Here is a 22,273-nt window from a genome sequence, read left to right on the forward strand (position 1 = left end):
TTGACTTGAATAGCTTCCAAATACCAAAGGAAGAGTCATACATTTGGAATACATTAGTCAAATATTACTTTTGGTAGTTTGGGAGGTTAAGTGTCTCGGCGTCAGTTAATCTTACCATTTTCAAACAGCTATTTTCTTCAAAAGTCGTGGAGAGGTCTGTGACCATCTCTTGAGCTATGATCTCCACTGCCTTATTCTCTAATCCATTCCTCCTCACAAACTCCTCACTGGCCAGAACTGCAGCTCCTGCTCCATCTGATGTAGGACTAAAGGAAAATAAAAGACAACAAGCTACAATACATATTCATCATACTTCTCTGCTCAAGATACGATGCACTTACCAACACTGTAAGAGTGTGAGGAACTCGAACACCTTCCTGGAATTAATGACCTGCTCCAGAGAATATTCATCCTGAAATTGGGAGTAACTGAGTGGGATTGTGGAAGAAAAGCGTGGAACCAAAATTACTAACTTAACATCGCTTAAGTATTCACAGTTTAGTGAAACACAAATGTGATCATTTGTTTCTCATTAAATCACGGAGGGAACCTTAAAACTACCAAAAGCCTCCGACACAACAAAATAAAAGTACAGATTTATGTCTTTCAAAACAAATCATTGCTCAAACTTACGGATTATTGATGGAATGTTTGTGATTCTTCCAAGCAATTTTGGCGAAATGTTCTGGTTTTGTGCCTAAACAAGACCGCTTCTGTTAGCATGCATCGCTTAAAAAAACAAAGTTGTCCAACATTGACTCTTATTTCACCCAGAAATTACAATTCTGTCATGAATTACTCACTCTCTAGTTGTTCCATTTCCTACTATGATAGTCAATAATGCCCCAGAAATGTCAGTTGCTAACATTCTTCCGGATATCTTTCTTTGTGTTCAGCCAAACAAAGGAAATGTATACAGATTTTGAAAAACTTGAGGGTGAGTAATTCATGACAGAATTTTGAGGTGAAATATCCCTTTAAAATAGAGAAATGATCAAATCCCACAACTTTGTCTACAGTAGTATTAAAAATACTAGTATTAGCTTTCCTGTATCTCAGTGGTTAGAGCAACGTCATGGGTTCTATCACTAGGGGATTGCACATAGTCAGAAACAAATGTATAATACAATGCAATGCAATGTAAGTCGCTCTGGATAAAAGCGTAAATGTAAATGTAAAATCACAAGCATTCTAGATTCATTCTCAGCTCTTACCGTACTTCTCCATGTGTTCTCTACCAGCATTTCCAAACATCTGAGGTGCACCTGGAGCTGCTGCCAGACCATAACGGTTGATCATCACCTCCATGTGCTTATCCAAAGGATTGGTTCTGTCCATGTACTGCAAACATGAGGTTCAATGAGACAAAAACAATAACTTTTTTGTTTTATTTAAGCAACACTGCATATAGGAATTTATATTCTGTCTGATCTTTGACTTGTGTTTTGACTTGCATAACCTTATATGTTTTGCTTATAGTCAATGTTTTCTTGAACAGCTGCTTTATAACAATGAAAATTGTAAAAAGCACTATATTTTATTAATAAGTTGACTTGACTTGACTAGATAAAATACGGAACATTGCAGCATTACCTTTGAAGACAGCGAACCTCTTTCCATCTTCTCAAAGCCCAGAGCAAGAGCACAATCAGCAAGACCTGCAAGAAACAAGAGGATAGATCTTTACTAGTCACCATTACTTACTCGTGTACAAATGTTTGACAGATAGTGAATGTTAAAATATGTAAAAGCATTATTATAGCATTGAGTAATCATTTGCAACAAGTGTTCAGGATGAATGTTATGAAAGTTCAGCAAATTCCAGTAAATATCTCACCTCCCTGAATGAGCTGACGGGCCATAAAGAGAGCTGTGGAGCCAGTAGAACAGTTATTGTTCACATTGACAATCGGGATCCCTGACAGTCCAAGACTGTGATAAATAGCTCTTTGACCACACGTCGAGTCACCTGGAGAAATACAGAGAAATACACTTAAATCAATTTGTGATATCAGAAAAGGTTGGATTTTATGTTTTATGTTGACAGTTATATTGACATATTCTATGGCGTACCATACACGTAGCCCACACATGCCTGCTGGATTGCGGAGTACTTTATTCCTGCATCAGCCAGCGCTCTTTCTCCTGTGTATTACAAGACATAAGAGAATACATCTGTTGTGCGGAACAAACCTGTCTAACTAACAGTTTAAATAAAATGAACAAGACTTTTCAACTGCACCTGCTTCTTTGGCCATGTCTGGGTAATCAACATCTCTTGCACCTGGTTTTTCAAACTGTAAACAGGAGAAAACTCTGTGAATACTGACAACTATTATATATACACTTATCAAGCATGAGACACAAATACATGTCACTGTCACATTAAAAATAGGTAGTTTTATTTTTGAACCATGTCAAATTAATGTATTTTCTTTACTTCATTAAAAGATATAAGCATTTATTGCAAACTACATGCTCCTACTGATTTAATCATTTATAATGTCCAGTAAACCTATTACATGGAACAGTTACATGGGGTAACCATACTTTATATAATTCCAATTATACATTCAGGTCTTTGTTACTTTATGGTTTTTTAACATGATCATCAATCATCTAGTATTTTTATTATGGAAAAGTGCATCATTTACACGCCGCACTTCCTCTTCCATATCACTAGAGGGCGCAACAGCGCACGTTTTTATTCTCTCTAGACGCACTTCTTAAACTTGCACCACCATCGTAGCCTTAAATTAAACAGATTGTACACAGTAACCTTTGACACGGTTTATTGTGGTATCAACAGAAACCATAAAACTACACCATTACTTTTGACTAAAAGTCTGAAGGTCTTTTGGCACTTCATTTCACAACACACACCAGCGGCGCACATTTAACACGTCTGACAAGCGTTTAAACGCAAAGCTATTCTGAATGCCATGACGTGACATAGAGCTATATGTGTATAAAACATTGATTTTCCTGTGCTGAATTCATCACATGCGTCTTTAAACTTAAATGGACTTGTAGCTGTACAGCAGACAACAATAGCACATGCCAACGGCAAACGTTTAACAAAACAGCTCCGTTTCAAGTCCCCGATTTGCTCTTGTTTAGTGAATCAGTTCTTTCAGATGTACTCCTAAGCTTCACCACATCACGACCTGTAGCAAGCAGGCTAACCAACGTGTTTAAAGTATTCGGTTTACATAAGCAGCTCAAACAACTATAGATCGCTGGAATATTAAGGCAATAGGATTTACCTTTGTCATTCCCACCCCAATAACAAAAACCCTGTTTCTTGCTGGAGCCATCTTCGGATTTGCAGTGTGACCGATGAAATAGACTTCGCTCTAACATCAAACAAACTACAGCTGACTGTAACCCACTGGCTGTTTTTCAATATGCGCTCTTGTCTGGACTTGTGGACTTGTGAAACGTCATCATTGGCAGCCCGAGTACATTTCTGTTCCAATTCAAGTTAAAATCTCAACTCACTTTTACTGTCACATCACCACGTGGTGAGGGAAAGTCTTGGTTGCGAACTCCATACGAAGAGAATGCAGTTGCACAGCAAGTGTCCCTTTACAAACTTTGGCACTTTATTTTAGCTTATTTCACAACACACATAAGCGGTGCGCATTTAAATATTCGGTCACTGGACAGCTAGAGAACATTATATTCCGAATAGTATTGGGTGATAAAATGAATGTTCTTTTGTTATTCTTGATTCTAGGAAATGAATTATTCATATATGCAAATGTATGAAGACAAACCCTTATTATTCTGTTTTTGAAAGAGATTGTTTTAATAATTTATTTCCATCAGTGGAATATATGAAATCTAAAAAGGCTCTTAGGGTATATTCCGTTCATTCCATATCCGTTTTCAAATATTAAACGGAAATGGAAAAACTCATTTTTTTATTTCTGTCACCAAATAAAAAAATTTTTTTAAAAGTAGAAATATTACCTTTTCTATATTTTGTTTAAACTGGGACAATTAAATAATGAACATGAAATAATGAATAATGCCTGTTTTTCAACCATGAGCTAGTTGTCCTACTTTTTTTGCAAACAGTTTCATATGTCACCAACAGGGGGAGCAAATACGCTGCAAAGCAAGGGGGCGCAAATATGTTCATTGGGAAAGGTAAGGCTAAAAACTCTGAATACTCTATTTGAGTCTAATATGACTCGTCTAAGTCCAGTTTTTTTTTAAATGTAAGCCTTCTTTTTATAGCATTGATCACTAATATTTTAAAGTACATCTGATGCAATCTGAAAGGGTTTGTATTAATGGACTGTCTACTAGAGGTCTGCATTACTGCGGCTCCCAGGGGACCCTTAGATTAAATTCTCATTGCCTATAAAACGAGGAAGCGGTCAAGCCCATACGCTGATCACAAATTAATTGATTACTTAATATTATTCACCTGTGGCATTTCATATTTTTTAACATCACTCCAGATGTTGGTCTTGCTTCTGCAAAAATTGGAGCTGGGCAAATATTAAAAATCTGATGGATTTGAGACGGAATGACCCACCAGGTATTGCTCTCTGTTTTGTACTACCCATGGCTGAACGTAAACTACTGCAAACCTTTCTAGTTTTGATGCACAGAAACACAAAAGATTAAATCTTTCCAGAATGTATTTATGTTGCAAATAACAGCACATTGTCCATCTGATAATCTCATATTAAATGGGTCTTTTTCAATAGCAAATCAGCATTTATAAGGAGGAGTGTGGCTTTAATACATCTGAAAATGGTCTTCATTCAGGTCCATCCTCTGTTTTTTAATCCGGCCACTTATCACACATTTTATGACATTCAGCACTTGATGAACTGGTGTGTGACCTCATAGATACCCACAGACTCCCTGGCTTTATCATCATAGTCTGTCCAGTCCTGAAACAAAGAAAACAACAATTTAAGATGGTATTAAGGTATAAGGTCATTAGGTTAGTACAATACAATGCAAAGAGCATTGTTAGACAAATACAAAGCAATACGTTACTACTTACTTTCTCTAAAAGGTTGATCTCTGGAAACTGGGTGGAGGTTTCTGCTCCTTCAGCAGCAAAACCAGCCTACGAGATCATGGTGTGAATGTTGTTTTGATTAGGGTAAAAGTTAAAAGAAAAACTCTTCTGTAAGTGTACAAACAGACGTGTCTTTCATATTCTTGCTTTTACATTTTATCCAAAGTAACTCACAAATGAGGGAGAATTTAAAATGAGGTTTAGCTTTTGGATAAAACATCCCACCTGTGATTGAAAATCGACTGGTTCCAGCCCTCGACACTCAAATTGCACGATTGTCTTAAACCTTTCATTGTCTTCTGCCTTCAGAGTTAAAAATAAGTATATTGACGGTTATAAGGAGAGAGCTGTACAAATGTGTACACAATTGAACGCTTTACTTGGTACACTGACATTTCTAAAATAGACGATTTAGTAAAGTTATTTAAGATAGCTGTACTTACATTGTACGGTGTAATTGTGTCTCTCAAGATATCTGGAAACAGTAACGCATTGAGTTTATGCTGATATTTTGTATTGTGTAGGTATTTAAGAGTTACATAAAGCTTTGAGTACCATAGTCTTTGTACAGGCTAAAAGAATGATCATGTTGGTTACCTATTGAATTCTCCCGAGAACAAAGTTTACACTTCTGCACCATGCTAGCACTGCCTCGTCCTCCTTTTAATGGCGTGCTGTCCTGGGGGGAGAATAGGGCCAGTAATTACTATGTAGATGTTTATTTGTTTATACAATACAATAAATACACTGTAATGCACATTACTATTCACACTATTCACTGCCACTCACACATTGAAACCTACCTCTAAGGTGATGTACTGCCATTTTTCCGAAACCTCGCCACAATTTCCACACTTGAGCTGAAGGGTCATTATTAAAACAACATTTATTAATGTAATTGTCCCCTGGCTATGAACACTGTCTGCTTTCGAAATGCTTTACTGGTGTGCTAAGCATGACCTGTATTGAGTGAAGATCTATTTGAACTTCATATTAACATTCACATTTATGAATTTGGCAGACGCTTTTATCCAAAGCAATTTAGAGTTCATTCAATTCATTAACTTAATCAGTATAAATATTCAATAATAATTAGAATATAAATATGTAAATAAACAATATGAATTCCATTAAAAAGTATACAAATAGTTATCCTACAAACTGAACTGTGGCGATACCATGGTGCTGCGATGTGTACGATAAAAACATGCTAGTTTTGTTAAAATAATTGCATCGAGGGTTTATATTTAAATACCACGTATTTACATGCTACTTAAGGTACTTTGAGAAAGTATTGTTAAGTACGTTCAAAGTCTCAAACCACTAACAGAAGTTCTTTACACTTTGCTGACAGCCACACTGACCAAACTAAGCGACCACTTACCTTCAAATACCAGCGAAAATCGTCGCCCACAGGTCTCACGTTTGTAACATTCTCCAAAGTGGCTTTGAACTGTAATCCAAATTTCTGCAGAAAACAATAAATGGTACATTCATCAGCCACTCGTACGTTTAATAAACAAAATCAACTGCATTAACTCATACCCCCATCTTGGACCACGCCTCCGTTGAATAGATTACGTATAAAGAGGGCGACAGAACTCTCTGCTCCGCCCAGTGTGCATTTCGAGTATTGCAAGCGTGAAACGGTAAGCATACAAAGACATCAGTTATTCATTATTCATTTTATTCCTTCACACCGTACTAGTTGTTTTTCAACAAACCTATACCAAAAAGAGGTAATCTGGTAAAAACATAAGGATAAAAACAGGAGTCTTAGGGGAAATTACATTATGGTTCAAGTAATTCCAAGTTTGGAAGCATAGTTATGTGTGATACAGTACATATTCATGTGTAGTATACATTAGTGTTAAAGATTTTTTTAGAGGTATTTTGTTACACAGGACAACGTTTTTAGATCAGATAAAACTAACCCATGTCTAATATTAAATGCTCTATTCTATGGCCATCCTTACTGAATATCAAATAAGGTGTTATGTTGGCAATGAGCAAACCTTACATGGCAAACTAAGATACTGTGGCTAAAATGTAGAAATATTCCTTGTAACACTGTAAATAAAGTATTTCTATAGGCCTTAAATAACATCTCATAAGAACAAAGGGGCCAAACTGTGCCTTGTTCTACCACGTAAAAAAGCAAAACAGTATGATTGTTAGAAATCAACCATATAACAAAGTTCAGACTCAATTAAAAACTAAAAAAAATCAACTGCGAACACAAGAATGTCACATACATGCTAACATACAATGCTGTCATCGTTCCACAACCACATCTCTTCATTCACATACACATAAAGGGCCTCAAATATGAGGTACTAGGGTTTTTTTCTTTGCAGGTGGAACAACCCACCCAACCTGAGCTCTGACTTCAAGTATTTGTGCCAACAGCACTGTGATCAACGTTGTCTTTACTTTCAATCTCACCAAAATCAAAATTCAATACTAGTCTTTTTATTTACGGCATAAGCAGATAGACAGACTAAAAGGAAAGGCCATGTGTGGAATGAAACCTTCCAAAGATCACAGCACCTTTATAACCCTTTGAAAAAAATAAAACCAAAGAGTCATCCACAATATTCTGAATGCAATTCATGTCAACAATTACAAAGGCATTTCAGCTCCCGCATCCCTTTGGTTCTCCCTGGACAAAAGGGATGCTGTTTTTATTCAGTCCTGCCCTTTCCTCAATTGAAAAAAGGGTCACAGTGAGGTCAGTGAGGTCTACTGGACTCTGATGTCCTTCTTTGTCTGGGAGTTCCATGGCCGTTTATTAATTCATTCTGTCTTTTAGTGACTCCTCCATTCAGGATGTCCTGAATATGTTGCACGATCAGGTTAATAGCCACTGAAAGAAAAAGTACATTTACTAAAATATCAAATGATATCAACATATCTAATTAATAGGTAAACTCAAATTGCAACAAAAATCTGTTTATTCATTCTTCAGAACATTGACTTACCAAGGTTGTCCGCTCCACGAGGAATGATGACATCTGCATACTTTTTGGTCTGTAAATAAAAATCAACAACAGTTGATAAACAGTAATAATATACTTTTTTTCACACAAAAGGTATGGATGTGAAAAAGGAATAATAAAATTATTTTATGTCTTATAAAGATACTCACTGGAAGACAGAACTCCTCAAAAGCTGGCTTTACAAAAGTGATGTACTGGGTCAGAACCTGTTCCAACTCTCTACCTCTCTCACTGATGTCCCGCAACACTGACAAAACGAGAAAACACAAAATTAGTCTACGATAGAAGAATTTCAATGGAAATGAATCCTCTGGAAAATTATCAGTTTGAATTCAGAAGAAAGAACATCACAGACACACAATGTATCTACCTCTTCGTGAGAGTCTCGTGTCTGGGTCGGTGTCCACAAACAGCTTCAACTGGAATAGTTCGCGAATCTCTTGCGAGTAAAACATGAGAATCCCCTCAAAAAGAACCACATCTGCTGGATATAGGGTCACAAACTCATCCTTTCTGTAAAAGGTTTGGAGACCATTTGATTCATCAAATGATGACTCACACATTCCGCACATGCTTTTTCAGAACACTCTTAATAGCCTCCAGCTTTTTTCACTGGTTATTCAACCCAAAAGCACAGAGAGATGCTCACCTGGAATGGGTAACAAAGTCATACACAGGGATGTGCACCGTCTTCCCCTGAAGGATGTCACGCAGTGTCTTCATAATGAGTTCACTGTCAAAAGCGTCTGTGAATGATACAAGCACTAAATGTTACATGAACCTGTGTTTCTCAAATACCAATCTCGCTTATGGGTGTAAATACATAAATTTATTGTCGGTGTAAAAGATGTTGAACATTTTTTAATCTACTTGGGGAGAATTAAGACCATGTAGAATACTCAGAGGTGTACTTTCATACCAGGATGATCAAAGTTGAACTGGCCCTTTATTGCTTTGGACTTCTGTTCAGGTGTGAGCTCTTTGTAAAAGCTGTCTTGACTGAGAATGACCACCTGACGTTGATGATGGTCAATTTTATTCTGGCCCAAGAGCTCCATGATCTTCTCACATACTGAGGACTGATCAAATATAACAGAAACATACAAAAGTTAATGCTTTTAAACAATTCAATTTCTTGCATGCAACTCATTAGTGTTAATTACATTACAATCACATGCATTTTGTCCATTTAATAATTTTATTGAATTGTTGTCTTCGTTTCTGTGTAAAATCAAAAACAAACTTGACTGACTTATGAATTGTGTATACTATCTACATAACCCTGAGTCACAGCGCTATCTAACTGTGAAATGCATGAGACTTTCCCATTAGCAGCCCTGCTTACGTGTGCTGTGAACTATGGTGTGGTTTACCACCATGTGGGGTGGGTCAACTGGCCCATGTAAGGAGATTTAGCAAGTAGGCATGTCCTTCTTTCATTCATAGACCACGGCACAGCCCGGGTTATTTGTGATAAATATGGATGACGGACAGGCCGTCTTGTTGTGTAGAAAAGTACCACACAATGCCTTGCAAAATGAGTTTAGCATACTGCGACTGGCTTCATAAACGATGGGATTTTCCAAAACTGTGTCATCGTGGCTATGTAAACAGTCAAAGCTAATGTGACGTCACTTTCCCGCAACTTTCATCTTCGAGGGAGAGAGACATGTGCTTTTTACCGGGACCAAAACCAAACGATTTTAAAATCAGCTCAAAAACTAACATAATTTAGCAACGTAAAAATTCATAATTGTTATTCGTTGTTTCTCACAGACAGCCAAACTTACAGAATGACATTGTAACTTGCTGCGCCACGTGGAACTGAATAATGACGTTATTCAAAATTATTACGAGTGAACGTGAAATCTAGAAGATTTGAACAAACGATTGTAACTGTAAATTGAAGTTTGCGACTGTTTAGTATTTTAAGCCACCTTCGAAAAATCGGTCACTGTGTTTATCGTAATGAATGACAAAAGAAATACCCTGGGGAGCAAATGTAAAATATAACTACAAGGTAACTTAACAGTTACCAATGTTTTGACCAGAAACAAAATGTTGACTTACAGGTTGTGGTCATTTAATGCATTTTGAAAAAGCGGGTGTCTTATTTTTAAACGGGTTACTTTTATATTTCGGTATAGCCACGTGGTCGGTGGAGGTATCCGACAACGGTGAGTTTACGCCATTAAAACCCTCTAACCAACGTGACGATTATTGATCGTATGTAGAGTTACTTATAAACAAACTCAAACCTTCCCACTGGCGGTGCCCCCAGACACACCGATAAGGAAAGGCTGTCGGATGGTATGGCCGTTCTCCTCTCTGCCCTTAATATGTGTTTCACTGTCGCCGGCCATGGTTGCAGTGAACGTAATACAAGGCTATGTGCCGCTTATTACACACGCAGCGCCCCTCCTCCACTTACTGTCTCACGAACTGCTCACCTCACAAAGAAAACGGTAAATGTGATAGAATATAACGGTTTCTATCATAAACTGTTCTCTTGTGCGGTGTCAGTGTTTTTATTATTTTTGCTAAAATTAAATTCCTTCTTAAGGTTTATAAGAATTAAAAAACATTTAACATACTTTTCTCATTGACGCCGTTTAACGCCTTTTTACAAGCAAGTTACGTTTACATGTAAGAAAATGGTATATATAAGATTTAATATACGTCATATGCATTTCAAAATTATTTGAATTATTTTTGCACTTATATATAATTTATATTTACCCCAAAAGAAAATCTCTATTTTATATCTTGTAATACTTTTTGTAACATATAAAACAAAATGTATATATATATTTTAGAATGCCAGGGAAATACGAATCTAAAATAAATTAATATATAAATCATATGCTGTATAAAAGCTTTCTTTATTTGCGCAAAACTAATGACGTAATCTCTTTAGACCAATCATACTTGTCCCCATAGTTTAGCCCCGCCTCAGAATGATCAAACATGGCAGGAGTACTCGGCAAGTTGCAGATATTCTGTGAGAGGTAAGTGGATTTAAACTGAAACTTGTATTTAACAAGTGTTTTCCTAACGAGTTTTGTCATGTATGTGTATAACAAGAAGGCTGTTCGTGCATTTAGCGAATTTTACCGTTCCATTTTCGCGAAAAAGCAATCATAATTGTGTAAATCCAATATTTATAGATACCTTTTCTCGCTTCAGAAGGTTTTGTGATATTGAGCTTTAATGTAACGTAATCGCGTTATTTTTGGTGCCTGTTTGTTGACATCTCTCCAGAAGATCAAAGTTCAGTGTAAGACAGATGAAGATGCCCCTGTTGACCTATCTCCTGACCCCGGGTCTCCGGGCCCTGCATTTCTCTGGGACCAGAAGTGCATCTACAGGACTTCTTCGTGTAAAAGATCCTCTCAACTTCTGGTGTGGTAGTAGGGTTGACCTCAAAGATGCGAAAAGTAAATCTGAGCCAGTGTACGAGCCTGCAACAGGTATGCTTGCAAATAATTAAAACCCCCTCTCAAGGTACTTATTGCCCAACCAGACTTTGTCCCGTCACGTGATCTAAATCACTTCTGGTCTTGATGTTGATGTCATTATTAAATAGCACAGTATTCTTTAGAAGGTACTCTAATCATTTTATGTTGTATACCAATATATGGGATGTGTTAAATATTGATACATGTCTTTATTTAACAGGACGAGTATTGTGCCAGTTGCAGGCTTGTGGGGCAGCAGAGGTTGATGCAGCTGTAAGAAGCGCCAGTTCTGCTTTCACAGAATGGAGTAGACTGACCGGCATGGAAAGAGCCAGAGTCATGCTAGAGGCAGCAAGAATCATTGAGGTAAATCTTTATCACATCTAAATATAGCAACATAAATAGAATTGCATAGGCATTGGCCCTAATCTTTCAGTTTACCGACTGTTGAGAATAGAAGCGACGGGAGGAGATTGCTGAGTTGGAGGTGGTCAATAATGGAAAGTCAATCACAGAAGCCCGTCTAGATGTCGACTCAGCCAGACAATGCATTGAGTATTTTGCAGGACAGTCCACCACCCTTTCTGGTAAGCTGGTTTGGCATGACATTAATCCTTCTTTATTCACTAAGTAATTAGCTTATTGCTAAAATAACAAATACAAAACTGTAATGCTGCTTGAGACTTTAAGCAGATTCAAAAGTACTTATGTATTTTGATCTAAGTGAGAACACCCATTTCCTCTTTTCAGGGCAGCACGTTCAGTTATCTGGAGGTTCATTTGCCTACACGCGTAGGGAGCCGCTCGGTGTATGTGTGGGAATAGGAGCCTGGAACTATCCATTCCAGATTGCAGCATGGAAATCAGCCCCTGCCATCGCTTGTGGTATGTCTGGCAATGTAATGAATAAATAAAGTGCTACACCTCTTAAGATTAGATTCAACTTTATTGTCATTACACATATACAAGTACAGTGTAACGAAATGTAGTTTAGGTCTAACCAGAAGTGCAGTTAGCAAGTGCAGGATATACAGTTAAAATAAATACAGAGTACAATGAGAGAATATAATACAGTGGGCATGGATTATAAAAATATTTAGCAGTAGGTATGTTCTATGAAAGTAGGTATATACTATGAACAATATATACAGATGGCTATATACTATGAACATAAATGTACAGGATGGATGTGAACAGATAATAATTTAGACTAAGATAGTAAGATAGCAAAATAGTGTAAAATAGACATTGGCTATTAAAGTTGCAGTGCAATAGGTGAGTTAATGCAGTTGTTGAAGTTAATGCAGTTATTAAAGTTACGGTGCAGTATACGAGTTAATCCAGTCAATAGGTTGCAGTCCAGAAGATGAGTATATGCAGTTAATAGAGTTACCGTGCATTAGATTAGTTAATGCAGTTATTGAAGTTACAGTGCAATAGATGAGTAAATGCAGTTAATAGAGTTACCGTGCAGTAGATTAGTTAATGCAGTTATTGAAGTTACAGTGCAATAGATGAGTAAATGCAGTTAATAGAGTTACAGTGCAGTAGATAGGTTAATGCAGTTATTGAAGTTACAGTGCAATAGATGAGTAAATGCAGTTAATAGAGTTACAGTGCAGTAGATAGGTTAATGCAGTTATTGAAGTTACAGTGCAATAGATGAGTAGTTAATAGAATTACTGTGCAGTATATAGGTTAGTGCAGTTATGGAAGTGGTTCATTGGTGCAAATGAGCATTCAGTTAAATATTCCTGGTGTGCAAGTGAGCAGTATAGAGTGCAAATGATGCTGTGTGTGTGTAAACAGTCCAGTAGAGCAGATAACATGAAGTACTGGTGTGTACAGTTCAGTCATGCATGCAGCCCTGTAGTGCAATGTAAGCAATGTAAACAATGTAAACAATGTTGTAGCAGCATTGGAGTTAAAGGTATGAGAGGTAGAGGAATCAGTGGGGGGCAGAGTTCAATAATGAAACAGCTCTGGGAAAAAAGCTGTTTCTTAGTCTGCTGGTTCTTGTCCGGAGGCACCGGAAGCGCCTACCGGAAGGAGGAGAGTAAACAGTCTATGAGCGGGGTGAGAGGACTCCTTGAGAATGCTGCGAGCTCGACGCAGAGAGCGTTTCTTCTGGATGTCCTCAATGGCAGAAAGTGTAGTCCCTGTGATGCGCTGGGCTGTTTTCACCACCCGCTGCAGTGCCTTGCGCTCAGCAACAGAACAGTTCCCGTACCAGACTGTGACACAGTTGGTCAGGATGCTCTCTTTCGTGCAGCGATAGAAGTTCACCAGGATAGTTGATGACAGTTGGTTCTTCTTCAGTGTCCTCAGAAAGAAGAGACGCTGGTGAGCCTTCTTGACCAGGCATGAGGTGTTGGTGGTCCAGGACAGGTCCTCCGAAATGTGAGTCCCCAGGAACTTAAAACTGGAAACACGTTCAACAGCCATCCCATTAATGTGGATGGGGTCGTGTGTGCCTCCTTTCGCCTTCCGGAAGTCCATGATGATCTCCTTTGTCTTGGAGGTGTTAAGGAGCAGGTTGTTGTCTGAGCGCCAGGTGCCGGACCTCCTCCCTGTATGCAGTCTCATCGTTGTTGCTGATGAGACCAATCACTGTTGTGTCGTCTGCAAACTTGATGAAGGAGTTAGATCCGTTCAAAGGCCTGCAGTCGAGTGTGAAAAGGGAGTAGAGAAAGGGGCTCAGTACGCAGCCCTGTGGTACACCAGTGTTGAGGGTGGTGGTGGTGGAGCAGATGGGGCCTAACCTCACAAGCTGAGGCCTGTTCATCAGGAAGTCCATAATCCAGTTGCAGGTAGGGTTGGCAATGCCTAGGTTTCCAAGTTTGACTATTAGTTTGGAAGGGATGGCAGTGTTGAAAGCAGAACTGAAGTCTACGAACAGCATACGGGCATAAGTGTCCTTATTGTCCAGATGTTTGAGCACGGAGTGCAGCGCCATGGACACTGCATCATCTGTGCTCCTATTGTTTCGATAGGCAAATTGGTATGGGTCCAGTGTGGGTGGTAGAGATTCTTTTAGGTGTGCCAGGACCAGCCGCTCAAAGCACTTCATAACAATGGGTGTGAGTGCTACAGGGCGGTAGTCGTTCAGGCACGTCGGATAAGAATTTTTTGGAATGGGCACAATGGAGGTGGATTTAAAACATGCTGGAACCACTGCTTGGGCGAGGGACAGGTTGAAGATGTCCGTGAAGACCCCAGCGAGCTGCTCTGAGCATGCCCGGAGTACGCGACCAGGGATGCCATCTGGTCCAGCAGCCTTGCGCGCGTTGATCCGACTTAGTGCATTGTGAACATCAGTGGAGTTAAGTGTGATGATTGGGTGGTCAGCAGAGGGTGTGAGCTTGGTAGCTGTTTCCTTGTTGTCTCTCTCAAAGCGAGCATAAAAGTCATTAAGCTCGTTCAGGAAGACGGCATCTGTGGCTATGGGGGTGGAGTGTTTGGGTTTGTAGTCACTGATGGCCTGGATGCCCTGCCACATGCGTCGAGGGTCAGAATTGGAAAAATGCTCCTCTAGCTTCAGCTTGTAGCAGTGTTTGGCCTTTTTGATGCCCCTCTTCAGATTTGCCCTAGAAGTACTATAGGCCTGTGCATCATCCGATCGGAAGGCAGTGTTACGTGCTTTCAACAGGAGGAGCACTTCCTTGTTCATCCATGGCTTCTGATTAGGGTACGTGGTGATCTGCTTCAGGGTTGTGACACTGTCAATGGTGGAATTTATGTAGTCCAATACAGAAGAGGTGTAACTGTTGATGTCCGTGTGAGAGCCACTGGTGGCCTGAGAAGCAAACAGACTCCAGTCTGTGTGTAGAAACCTTTCCTGGAGTGTAAAGTCTGCCCCCGCAGGCCACACCTTGATGGTCTTTACTGATGGCTTCACACGATTAATGAGGTTAATGTACTTGGGGGTGAGGAACAAAGAAAGGTGATCAGATTGACCCAGGTGGGGGGGGGGGTCGCGGCGTAAGCTTCAGCCATGTTTGTGTAGACATGGTCCAAAGTTTTGTTTGTTTTTCATGGTCCAAAAAAAGGCTCATACACTGGCAATTTTTAATGCTAAGGCCTGCTAACTACTTCCTATTCAGTATATCTGTGGTGCAAACAGTCTAAAATTTTATAGCTTACATACCTGCAGAATGTGGAAGATTCCCAAAGATTTATCATAAAAATCTCATTATGCACTCTTAATCTGATTTAGATCTTGATCTGTGCTTGATCATGCAGCTGTGGATTACCGCTCTGTTTATAGTAATTATGATTACATTTTAGGCAACTCCATGGTATTCAAGCCGTCACCAGTGACCCCATTGACTGCAGTGCTGCTGGCTGAGATTTATTCACAAGCTGGGGCTCCAGAGGGCCTGCTTAACGTGGTGCAGGGCAGTGAAGAGACAGGTTCTCTGCTGTGTCATCATCCATCTGTGGCTAAAGTCTCATTCACTGGAAGTGTTCCCACAGGCAAGAAAGTAAGGGCACTCTGTCTTTTTATTCAAGTTTAAGTATTATTATAAAAACAGGTCCTGCTATCCTGGTTTGCACTCAATGAATTTAAGTGCATGTTTTGGCCCAAAAGATAATGGAAATGGCTTCCAGGGGGGTGAAACCAGTGACTCTGGAGCTTGGTGGAAAGTCACCGCTGATCATCTTTGAAGATAGTGACTTCGAAAACGCCATCAGCGGAGCACTTATGGCCAACTTCCTGTCTCAGGGCCAGGTACCGTAATAAAATTCTTAAGTCAGGTTTAAGCATATATAACACATATTCAATAGAAGTTTATTTGTATAGCACTTTTCACAATAATATTACACATTTATATAAATATAATACAGGGTTAGGCTATTTAATGTAAAAAAACAGTACTGATATGGCCAACAATGTGCTTTTCAACTATTTACATATTTATACATATTCATGACTATTACCTACATATTAATGTTTATCTCATTGTACCTTTTTGCCTTAACATTTCTTGTTTTTTTCCCAAATGAAGGTGTGTAGTAATGGCACTAGAGTTTTTGTTCAACGCTCAATTCTTCCTCCGTTCTTGGAAGAGGTGGTAAGAAGAACCAAAGCCATCCAGATAGGAGACCCTTTGCTGGAAGAGACTCGTATGGGAGCCCTGGTCAGTAAACCACACCTGGACAGGGTTATGGGATACGTGAAGCAAGCTCAGAAAGAGGTACAGCAGACATTGATGTAAAACTATGGATGTTAAACACATCCTCAGCAAACACTCATTATTTACTTTTACTAAATAAGGTTGTAATGATGTAGTTTGTTGTGCTTATTAGGGAGCCAAGGTACTTTGTGGAGGGGAGCCCTTTACCCCTGCAGATCCTAAATTGAAAGATGGATACTACATGACACCTTGTGTTCTTGGTGAGAAAATGTATATGTGTAAAAAACATTCTGATAATGATGGAAGAAGTTTTGCTTCATGTTTACTGTTTTGTTTTGTAACTCTTACAATTCCTGCTCATGTCTTTTGCTTTTAGACAACTGCACAGATGACATGACGTGTGTAAAAGAAGAGATTTTCGGACCTGTGATGTCAGTACTGTCCTTTGACACTGAGGAGGAGGTTCTCAGAAGAGCCAATGATAGCACGTTGGGTCTTGCTGCAGGAGTCTTCACCAAGTAAAAATAAATCTTATTTATCTAGCAATTGTTGATGGCATTTTGGTAAGACAACAGAGCTAACTCAAAATTGTAACAGTTTGTGTTGATTTGACTTTGTCTTCTTTTGTAGAGATGTTAAGAGAGCCCATCGTGTTATTGAAAACCTGCAGGCTGGATCTTGCTTTATCAATAACTACAATATCACCCCTGTGGAGGTGCCGTTTGGAGGATACAAGGCTTCAGGTGATTATTTAAATTAGGTGTTGGTGAATATTTTTGTGTTGATTCTAACAAAGACTAGTCACTTCCTACATAAAGATGTGACCTGCTATCTGATTTCAGGTATCGGAAGAGAAAATGGCCAGGTGACTATTGAATTTTACTCTCAGCTGAAGACTGTGTTTGTGGAGATGGGTGATGTGGACAGTCTTTTTTGAACGTCCAACTTGAACCTAGACTGCAATTTCTTTTATTAAAAAAAATATATATGTTAATACCAACAGAAAAGGACAACATTTGCCTTTTTAACACTGTCTGTCAAGGAATGACAGCTGTCTGTGAATATTTCACAATCAAGCGGCTGTACAGATTGTATGATTCTAAAAGAGTGATATGATTTGATTTGTCTGTTATCATTATGTTGCTCATAATAATGCCTAGTTACAACGTTTTTGCACAGGATTTTTATTACACTACATAATGTTAATAAAGAGATTATATACAATGAAAAACATACCTCTTGTAACAATAAGTATTCTGAACTACTTTTTATTTTTCAGCTGTAATAAAGAGCTAATTTAGGCATTCAGGATCAGAATTTAACATTTTTTTTGTACATTTAGTGAATGTTAGTTATAATCATTCATTACAAATTCCAACTCGAGGTGAATCATTCTCTAAAAGAGGATTTCTAAAACACAACAATTTAAAAACGATTAAAAACTAAATTACCATCACATTTTGAACTCACGCAAATTCTGATAAGTTATTCATAAGTTATTTGTCTGACATCAACGTATTATATGTCTTAACAGGATTTCTTCGTTTGGTCTTTGAAAGTTTGCTCCCCATGCGTTTCCTCTGTGCAATTGAATAAAATTAAAACAATCAATGGCAATGTTTTAATGAACACTTATCTCTACAAATATGAAATAGTAATACCTTGGCTATGGTTCTTTTGGATATCTTGAACTGTGCAGCGGACTCTGCAAAAATATTATTTCAAGACATTTAACAAACATACCCTCTAAAGTGTAACTTCAGAACAAAAACGTATAATTACCGTCCTCAGATGGCAGATCCTGAATATCAATGTTGTTGTTCACCTGTAACAAGACAGCTAAATTATCTCTATAATTTCTATCAAGTCTATCGATTGTAAGGTAACTGTATTTAAAGGCGGGGTGTCCGATTTCCGAATTAAGCTTGTTAAGACAAAGTCAGGCCAAGTATCAAAACAACCTTGTAGTCAATCAGCAGCAAGGTGTACAGTGCACAGGACGGACAATAGTCGAGCCAAGTGCTGACGAAAGCAAAATATGGGAGTAGGGGTGTATCTGATTTGGTGATTTGAACATCAACAACGGCCAAGAGAAATCAGACACCCCACCTTTAACAAACTAAACCTCTTCTGTTTATTACCTTTCCTGCTGCTTTGAGGGTGTTTGTCTTCTTTACTCCTCCTTTCTCACTCAGCTGGCTTGTGTCCTGTAGCTTGCCAAGGCGGCTTTGTGCTGCTGTCACACGCACCTTCATGGTGTGGAAGCGAGAATGCAAATCGCCCACTCTGAAGTGCACTGCAGTTCCCTCAAACCACAAACTATCATATACCCCTGCTTTAAATCCTGGTGGCTCATATGTAGGTGGTGTGACTCATTTGATCAAGTTGTGAGGAGACAAATAAAACCAAAAAATTCATGTCATTCATACAATCATTCTTAAGATTTGTAAGCATATTCATTTTCTGAAGCCTCATCTGTTTATTGGTATTATATAGGGGCAGTACTAAGAATTGCAATGTATTGTGAAGATATTGCAAATGCTTCTTTTACCATCATCATTGTAGTAGAGTTTCATACTGAGGTAAACAGCATTGGGCAAAGCCTCTAGATTCTGCATGAGCAGAAACAGCTTCCTGATCAGAAGCAATGAAGCCTTCTTTGTGTCCTCCATGGTCACATTTACTGCCACATTCTCATTCCTTACACAGAGAAGAGGACAGTCAGGAATGGGCAGTATTTATGTTACATGTATTTGAAATAAGTATTTATATAATAGTATAATAATATAATAGTTTGCCAATTTACATAATGTTTTCTGTTGAAAGGCATCAGTAGCTATAGAGACCTGTGGTCTGCTTTTGTTAGACTTTTTAAAGTTCTGTTGCTACTTTCCGATTACCTTTCGTGCTACAAAACATATTGATCATTTATTTATTGTTGACATTTAAAAAAAAAAATTCCACTTCCAAAAAGGTGTCTAATAACAATAAATAAATATTTGATTGCTGAATATTGTACCCTTATTGAAGCAACTGTATAGTAGAATCATGATTTTGCATACCACTGCCTGACACATAATATATTAATATACTTTATGATAATTATCAGATGATTCATTTGTTAGAAACTAGTCGCTATGAATACAGATGCCATCAGCATTGATTATCAGTATTCAGATTATCAGATAGAGTCATTTGCAAACTGTTAACATTAAACTGTTGGTTACTTCAAAACTGACACCGCCTCTACACGCACACAACATGACAGCAGCTTGTTCTTAATGGGTTTATCGCGTTGCGCCACATCTGGTGTGGACAAAATTAAAGATCGAATTTGTTCTAGCATGTTCCATTGTCTTTTATCGTGTCGTGTCATGTCCGTTGTAGACACGGTGTAAGCTTTATCAGGGAGATCACAGGAATATGCGAATATTTGATCCGTTAACTGGTTGCACATGTCAGATGCATACATTTTGTTTTGTTTTTAAATACAAAAATATTGTCGTTTATTTTGATACGTTATTATGATTTTTGCTGAAGTCGTAAATGTCAATGCACCCATTATTACTTGTACCATGTACAGCAGCTCTATAAAAACACTACCTGAGGATTTCCATCTGTGGTCCCTGATCAGTGTATCTGAACTTAAACTGATAGGACTCAACAACATGCTGAAAAATAAGACAAACAATAGCCAACAAATACTTCAGATTAGAAAAATCTATATATTTTTATCATATAAAAGTCAATATAAGAACTGTAACCTTACATTGCTGTCATCAGGGTCTGTGTGAACCTATAAATAATGGAGCCATTGCATTTTATTTGTAAATAGTCTTATAGAAACAAATGCATGTGTATTTATGCATACTTACCCCGATGAGCACAATCTGGAGCTGTAAATGATTAAAATAGACTAGTTAAAAATTAATAAATAATAAAGACACCAAAATACATGTCTAAATGTGCCGCATGTGACTTACATATCTCTTTTCTAATGCATCAAAACATCCCATCAGCCTAGAAAGACAAGTAATAGAAACTTTATACATCATAACATTCTTAACACTTTAAGTGTTTCTTTCTTCTGCAGAACACCAAAGATATTTTGAAGATAGTTGTTAACTGGCCCCCATTCACTTGCATTGGTTTTGTGTTGGTGAATGAGGGCCAGTAAACAACATTCTTCATAATAGCTTATTTTGTGTTCTGCGGGGAATATAAAGTCAAAAGGGTTTGAAATGAAAATAGGGTAAGTGATGACAGAATTTTTATTTTTGGATGAACTATCATTAAAATCACCACAAATGTAAGGCATTTTAAAACGTACACATGCAACATAATAATTTACCATTTAACAAGCTTGCAGGCTCCGGGACATGAACAATTCTGTCTGAGAACTTTGATACACAAATCTGAAAAACAAGAATGTCGATTAACAAACCAAACTATATTGTATTATTAAGCACTTAATATGCAAATTAAGCACATACTATGCATCGTTTTTGTCTTTAATTACATCACCTTCCAGGTATCTTGAACTGTAAGAGTCCTCTGGAAATATTCCACGCAGATAGGTGATGGAGGATACAGCTATAACCATCATGCGTTTGACATAAACCAGTGACTGAGTTTCGGTCTCCAGCTCCTGAAATAAACTGATCCACTGTGGAAACACCAGTGAAATATATCCAGAACATCACTTAACGAAACATTTAAGTTGCATTATTCCATCGCTAGACGCCTGCATTCAAAGCGATGTGGAATGAGTTCATAACGTTAATCATACTGTAACGTTACGTTTGATCACAGTGTGCTTTTTACGTACACACTTATGTTGTTGATTTATTCTCTTACCTCATCAGACTCCTGTTTGGCTGGAGTTCGTTTTTTCTGTGTGGCCGTCATGTTTGGGCTGTTTTTCGTTAAGTTACGTTACCTATGTCCTTACCTTATTACCTCATCAAAAGCTTTAATGGCACGGTAATACCTTTATTAACCTGAAAAGTGTAAGACAAAGTATTATATGATAAATATGAACCCTTTATACATGTAGTAGCCGAGTACAGTGGAACGGTTTTACCGACAACTTTCTGAGGTAAATGTCCCGTCGCTCGCGCGCGCCGAATGCTGCCAGTGACGTCACGCGAGTTTCTGACGGTCAAGGCTTTGGCACACAGAGCCCTGATGGTGGCGACACAACCTTGTACAATTGTAATTTAAATTTACAATTAAAATTAAACAATTCTTACAAATTTGACCATGATTGATAATTATTTAATAAAAATAATATAACATTTCTCAAGGTGTTTCTATAATTATCACTCTGTTTAACCAAATTCGAGAATAATGGATCTCGTAAAATAGCATTTAAATCACTCAAATAAACATGTATCTGTCAATTTGACAGTCTAGGCGATTTCAGTGCTTAAATAAAGTAAGTAATTATCTTAAATGAGAATTGGGGAATTGTCTGTTTTTTTCCATTTTCGGGGCATCGCCAATAACTTTTATGCTGAATAGTAAAGCTTCCAACAACAGGATTTATTATTTGTACAACTCCTGATAAGTTTATTTAGCTTTTTATGTTTTATCCTGGGAGAATGCAGTGACTCTTTAATTTACGCGCAT

The 22,273-nt window shown here is 38.1% G+C and overlaps 5 protein-coding genes across 11 annotated transcripts in view; 1 reads left to right on the top strand and 4 right to left on the bottom strand.

Moving 5' to 3' along the window:
- The window catches only part of scp2a (sterol carrier protein 2a), a 9,634-nt gene extending 6,072 nt beyond the window's left edge, over window positions 1-3,562 (bottom strand). The window contains exons 1-9 of the mRNA XM_079453349.1: window positions 3,267-3,562; window positions 2,243-2,297; window positions 2,074-2,145; window positions 1,838-1,969; window positions 1,594-1,658; window positions 1,215-1,341; window positions 634-697; window positions 342-428; window positions 116-266 (exon numbers count right to left, since the gene is read on the bottom strand). Of these exons, the coding sequence (XP_079309475.1) occupies window positions 116-266; window positions 342-428; window positions 634-697; window positions 1,215-1,341; window positions 1,594-1,658; window positions 1,838-1,969; window positions 2,074-2,145; window positions 2,243-2,297; window positions 3,267-3,317 (804 nt within the window). The 5' untranslated portion in view covers window positions 3,318-3,562. The remainder of the gene's footprint in view (window positions 1-115; window positions 267-341; window positions 429-633; window positions 698-1,214; window positions 1,342-1,593; window positions 1,659-1,837; window positions 1,970-2,073; window positions 2,146-2,242; window positions 2,298-3,266) is intronic.
- Window positions 3,563-4,642: 1,080 nt separating this feature from the next.
- czib (CXXC motif containing zinc binding protein) lies at window positions 4,643-6,646 on the bottom strand. Its single transcript, XM_079452469.1, has 8 exons — window positions 6,593-6,646; window positions 6,432-6,515; window positions 5,851-5,907; window positions 5,645-5,726; window positions 5,491-5,522; window positions 5,273-5,350; window positions 5,030-5,095; window positions 4,643-4,913 (listed from the first exon to the last, which is right to left on the bottom strand). Exons 1-8 carry the CDS (start codon window positions 6,596-6,598, stop codon window positions 4,836-4,838), a joined length of 483 nt encoding a protein of 160 aa, XP_079308595.1. The 5' UTR covers window positions 6,599-6,646; the 3' UTR covers window positions 4,643-4,835.
- Window positions 6,647-6,674: 28 nt separating this feature from the next.
- uck2b (uridine-cytidine kinase 2b) lies at window positions 6,675-11,339 on the bottom strand. Of its 3 annotated transcripts, none has more exons than XM_079452476.1 (7): window positions 10,305-10,501; window positions 8,966-9,125; window positions 8,696-8,792; window positions 8,417-8,559; window positions 8,196-8,293; window positions 8,029-8,077; window positions 6,675-7,913 (listed from the first exon to the last, which is right to left on the bottom strand). In XM_079452476.1, exons 1-7 carry the CDS (start codon window positions 10,407-10,409, stop codon window positions 7,780-7,782), a joined length of 786 nt encoding a protein of 261 aa, XP_079308602.1. In that variant the 5' UTR covers window positions 10,410-10,501; the 3' UTR covers window positions 6,675-7,779. The 3 variants fall into 3 exon arrangements, with proteins under 3 accessions (XP_079308602.1, XP_079308604.1, XP_079308603.1); XM_079452478.1 differs by lacking the exon at window positions 10,305-10,501 and adding an exon at window positions 11,218-11,339 and having other exon boundaries at window positions 6,711-7,913; XM_079452477.1 differs by lacking the exon at window positions 10,305-10,501 and adding an exon at window positions 9,392-9,450 and having other exon boundaries at window positions 6,711-7,913.
- Window positions 10,962-19,081, top strand: aldh9a1b (aldehyde dehydrogenase 9 family, member A1b). Of its 4 annotated transcripts, none has more exons than XM_079452470.1 (13): window positions 10,962-11,054; window positions 11,308-11,516; window positions 11,725-11,870; window positions 11,962-12,091; window positions 12,255-12,389; window positions 15,792-15,988; window positions 16,096-16,236; window positions 16,514-16,702; window positions 16,815-16,902; window positions 17,019-17,160; window positions 17,273-17,385; window positions 17,485-17,507; window positions 17,646-17,945. In XM_079452470.1, the coding sequence occupies exons 1-13, from the start codon at window positions 11,014-11,016 to the stop codon at window positions 17,688-17,690; spliced, it is 1,599 nt and encodes a 532-aa protein (XP_079308596.1). In that variant the 5' UTR covers window positions 10,962-11,013; the 3' UTR covers window positions 17,691-17,945. The 4 variants fall into 4 exon arrangements, with proteins under 4 accessions (XP_079308596.1, XP_079308597.1, XP_079308598.1 ...); XM_079452471.1 differs by lacking the exon at window positions 17,646-17,945 and adding an exon at window positions 18,838-19,081 and having other exon boundaries at window positions 11,001-11,054; XM_079452472.1 differs by having other exon boundaries at window positions 11,016-11,054; window positions 17,485-17,708.
- On the bottom strand, window positions 17,810-21,786 carry zte38 (zebrafish testis-expressed 38). Of its 2 annotated transcripts, XM_079452474.1 has the most exons (13): window positions 21,726-21,786; window positions 21,500-21,642; window positions 21,167-21,308; window positions 20,994-21,057; window positions 20,626-20,662; window positions 20,518-20,538; window positions 20,412-20,438; window positions 20,246-20,313; window positions 19,194-19,342; window positions 18,784-19,013; window positions 18,425-18,467; window positions 18,304-18,347; window positions 17,810-18,222 (listed from the first exon to the last, which is right to left on the bottom strand). In XM_079452474.1, the coding sequence occupies exons 2-13, from the start codon at window positions 21,548-21,550 to the stop codon at window positions 18,139-18,141; spliced, it is 960 nt and encodes a 319-aa protein (XP_079308600.1). In that variant the 5' UTR covers window positions 21,551-21,642; window positions 21,726-21,786; the 3' UTR covers window positions 17,810-18,138. The 2 variants fall into 2 exon arrangements, with proteins under 2 accessions (XP_079308600.1, XP_079308601.1); XM_079452475.1 differs by having other exon boundaries at window positions 21,500-21,760.
- Between the last annotated feature and the right edge of the window lie 487 nt (window positions 21,787-22,273).

This window comes from Barbatula barbatula (assembly GCF_947034865.1).
Source record: "Barbatula barbatula genome assembly, chromosome: 3".
Lineage (NCBI taxonomy): Eukaryota > Metazoa > Chordata > Actinopteri > Cypriniformes > Nemacheilidae > Barbatula > Barbatula barbatula.

What these genes read in the sequence shown, in the direction of transcription:
- aldh9a1b (XM_079452470.1), top strand. Translation starts at nt 11,014, where the DNA reads ATGGCAGGAGTACTCGGCAAGTTGCAGATATTCTGTGAGAG. An exon ending in GTGTTCCCACAGGCAAGAAA is followed by an intron (nt 15,989 to 16,095) that starts GTAAGGGCACTC and finishes TTGGCCCAAAAG; the next exon opens with ATAATGGAAATGGCTTCCAG. An exon ending in CATGACACCTTGTGTTCTTG is followed by an intron (nt 16,903 to 17,018) that starts GTGAGAAAATGT and finishes TTTTGCTTTTAG; the next exon opens with ACAACTGCACAGATGACATG.
- uck2b (XM_079452476.1), bottom strand. Translation starts at nt 10,409, where the DNA reads ATGGCCGGCGACAGTGAAACACATATTAAGGGCAGAGAGGAGAACGGC. An exon ending in GGGGCACCGCCAGTGGGAAG is followed by an intron (nt 9,126 to 10,304) that starts GTTTGAGTTTGT and finishes ATATTTGATCAG; the next exon opens with TCCTCAGTATGTGAGAAGAT. An exon ending in TCGTGGAGCGGACAACCTTG is followed by an intron (nt 7,914 to 8,028) that starts GTAAGTCAATGT and finishes TTTTTCTTTCAG; the next exon opens with TGGCTATTAACCTGATCGTG.
- czib (XM_079452469.1), bottom strand. An exon ending in GGCAGTACATCACCTTAGAG is followed by an intron (nt 5,727 to 5,850) that starts GTAGGTTTCAAT and finishes TTCTCCCCCCAG; the next exon opens with GACAGCACGCCATTAAAAGG. An exon ending in CAGTCGATTTTCAATCACAG is followed by an intron (nt 5,096 to 5,272) that starts GTGGGATGTTTT and finishes ATGATCTCGTAG; the next exon opens with GCTGGTTTTGCTGCTGAAGG.
- zte38 (XM_079452474.1), bottom strand. Translation starts at nt 21,550, where the DNA reads ATGACGGCCACACAGAAAAAACGAACTCCAGCCAAACAGGAGTCTGAT. An exon ending in GCCTGCAAGCTTGTTAAATG is followed by an intron (nt 20,663 to 20,993) that starts GTAAATTATTAT and finishes TTGTCTTTCTAG; the next exon opens with GCTGATGGGATGTTTTGATG. An exon ending in CAGACCCTGATGACAGCAAT is followed by an intron (nt 20,314 to 20,411) that starts GTAAGGTTACAG and finishes CTTATTTTTCAG; the next exon opens with CATGTTGTTGAGTCCTATCA.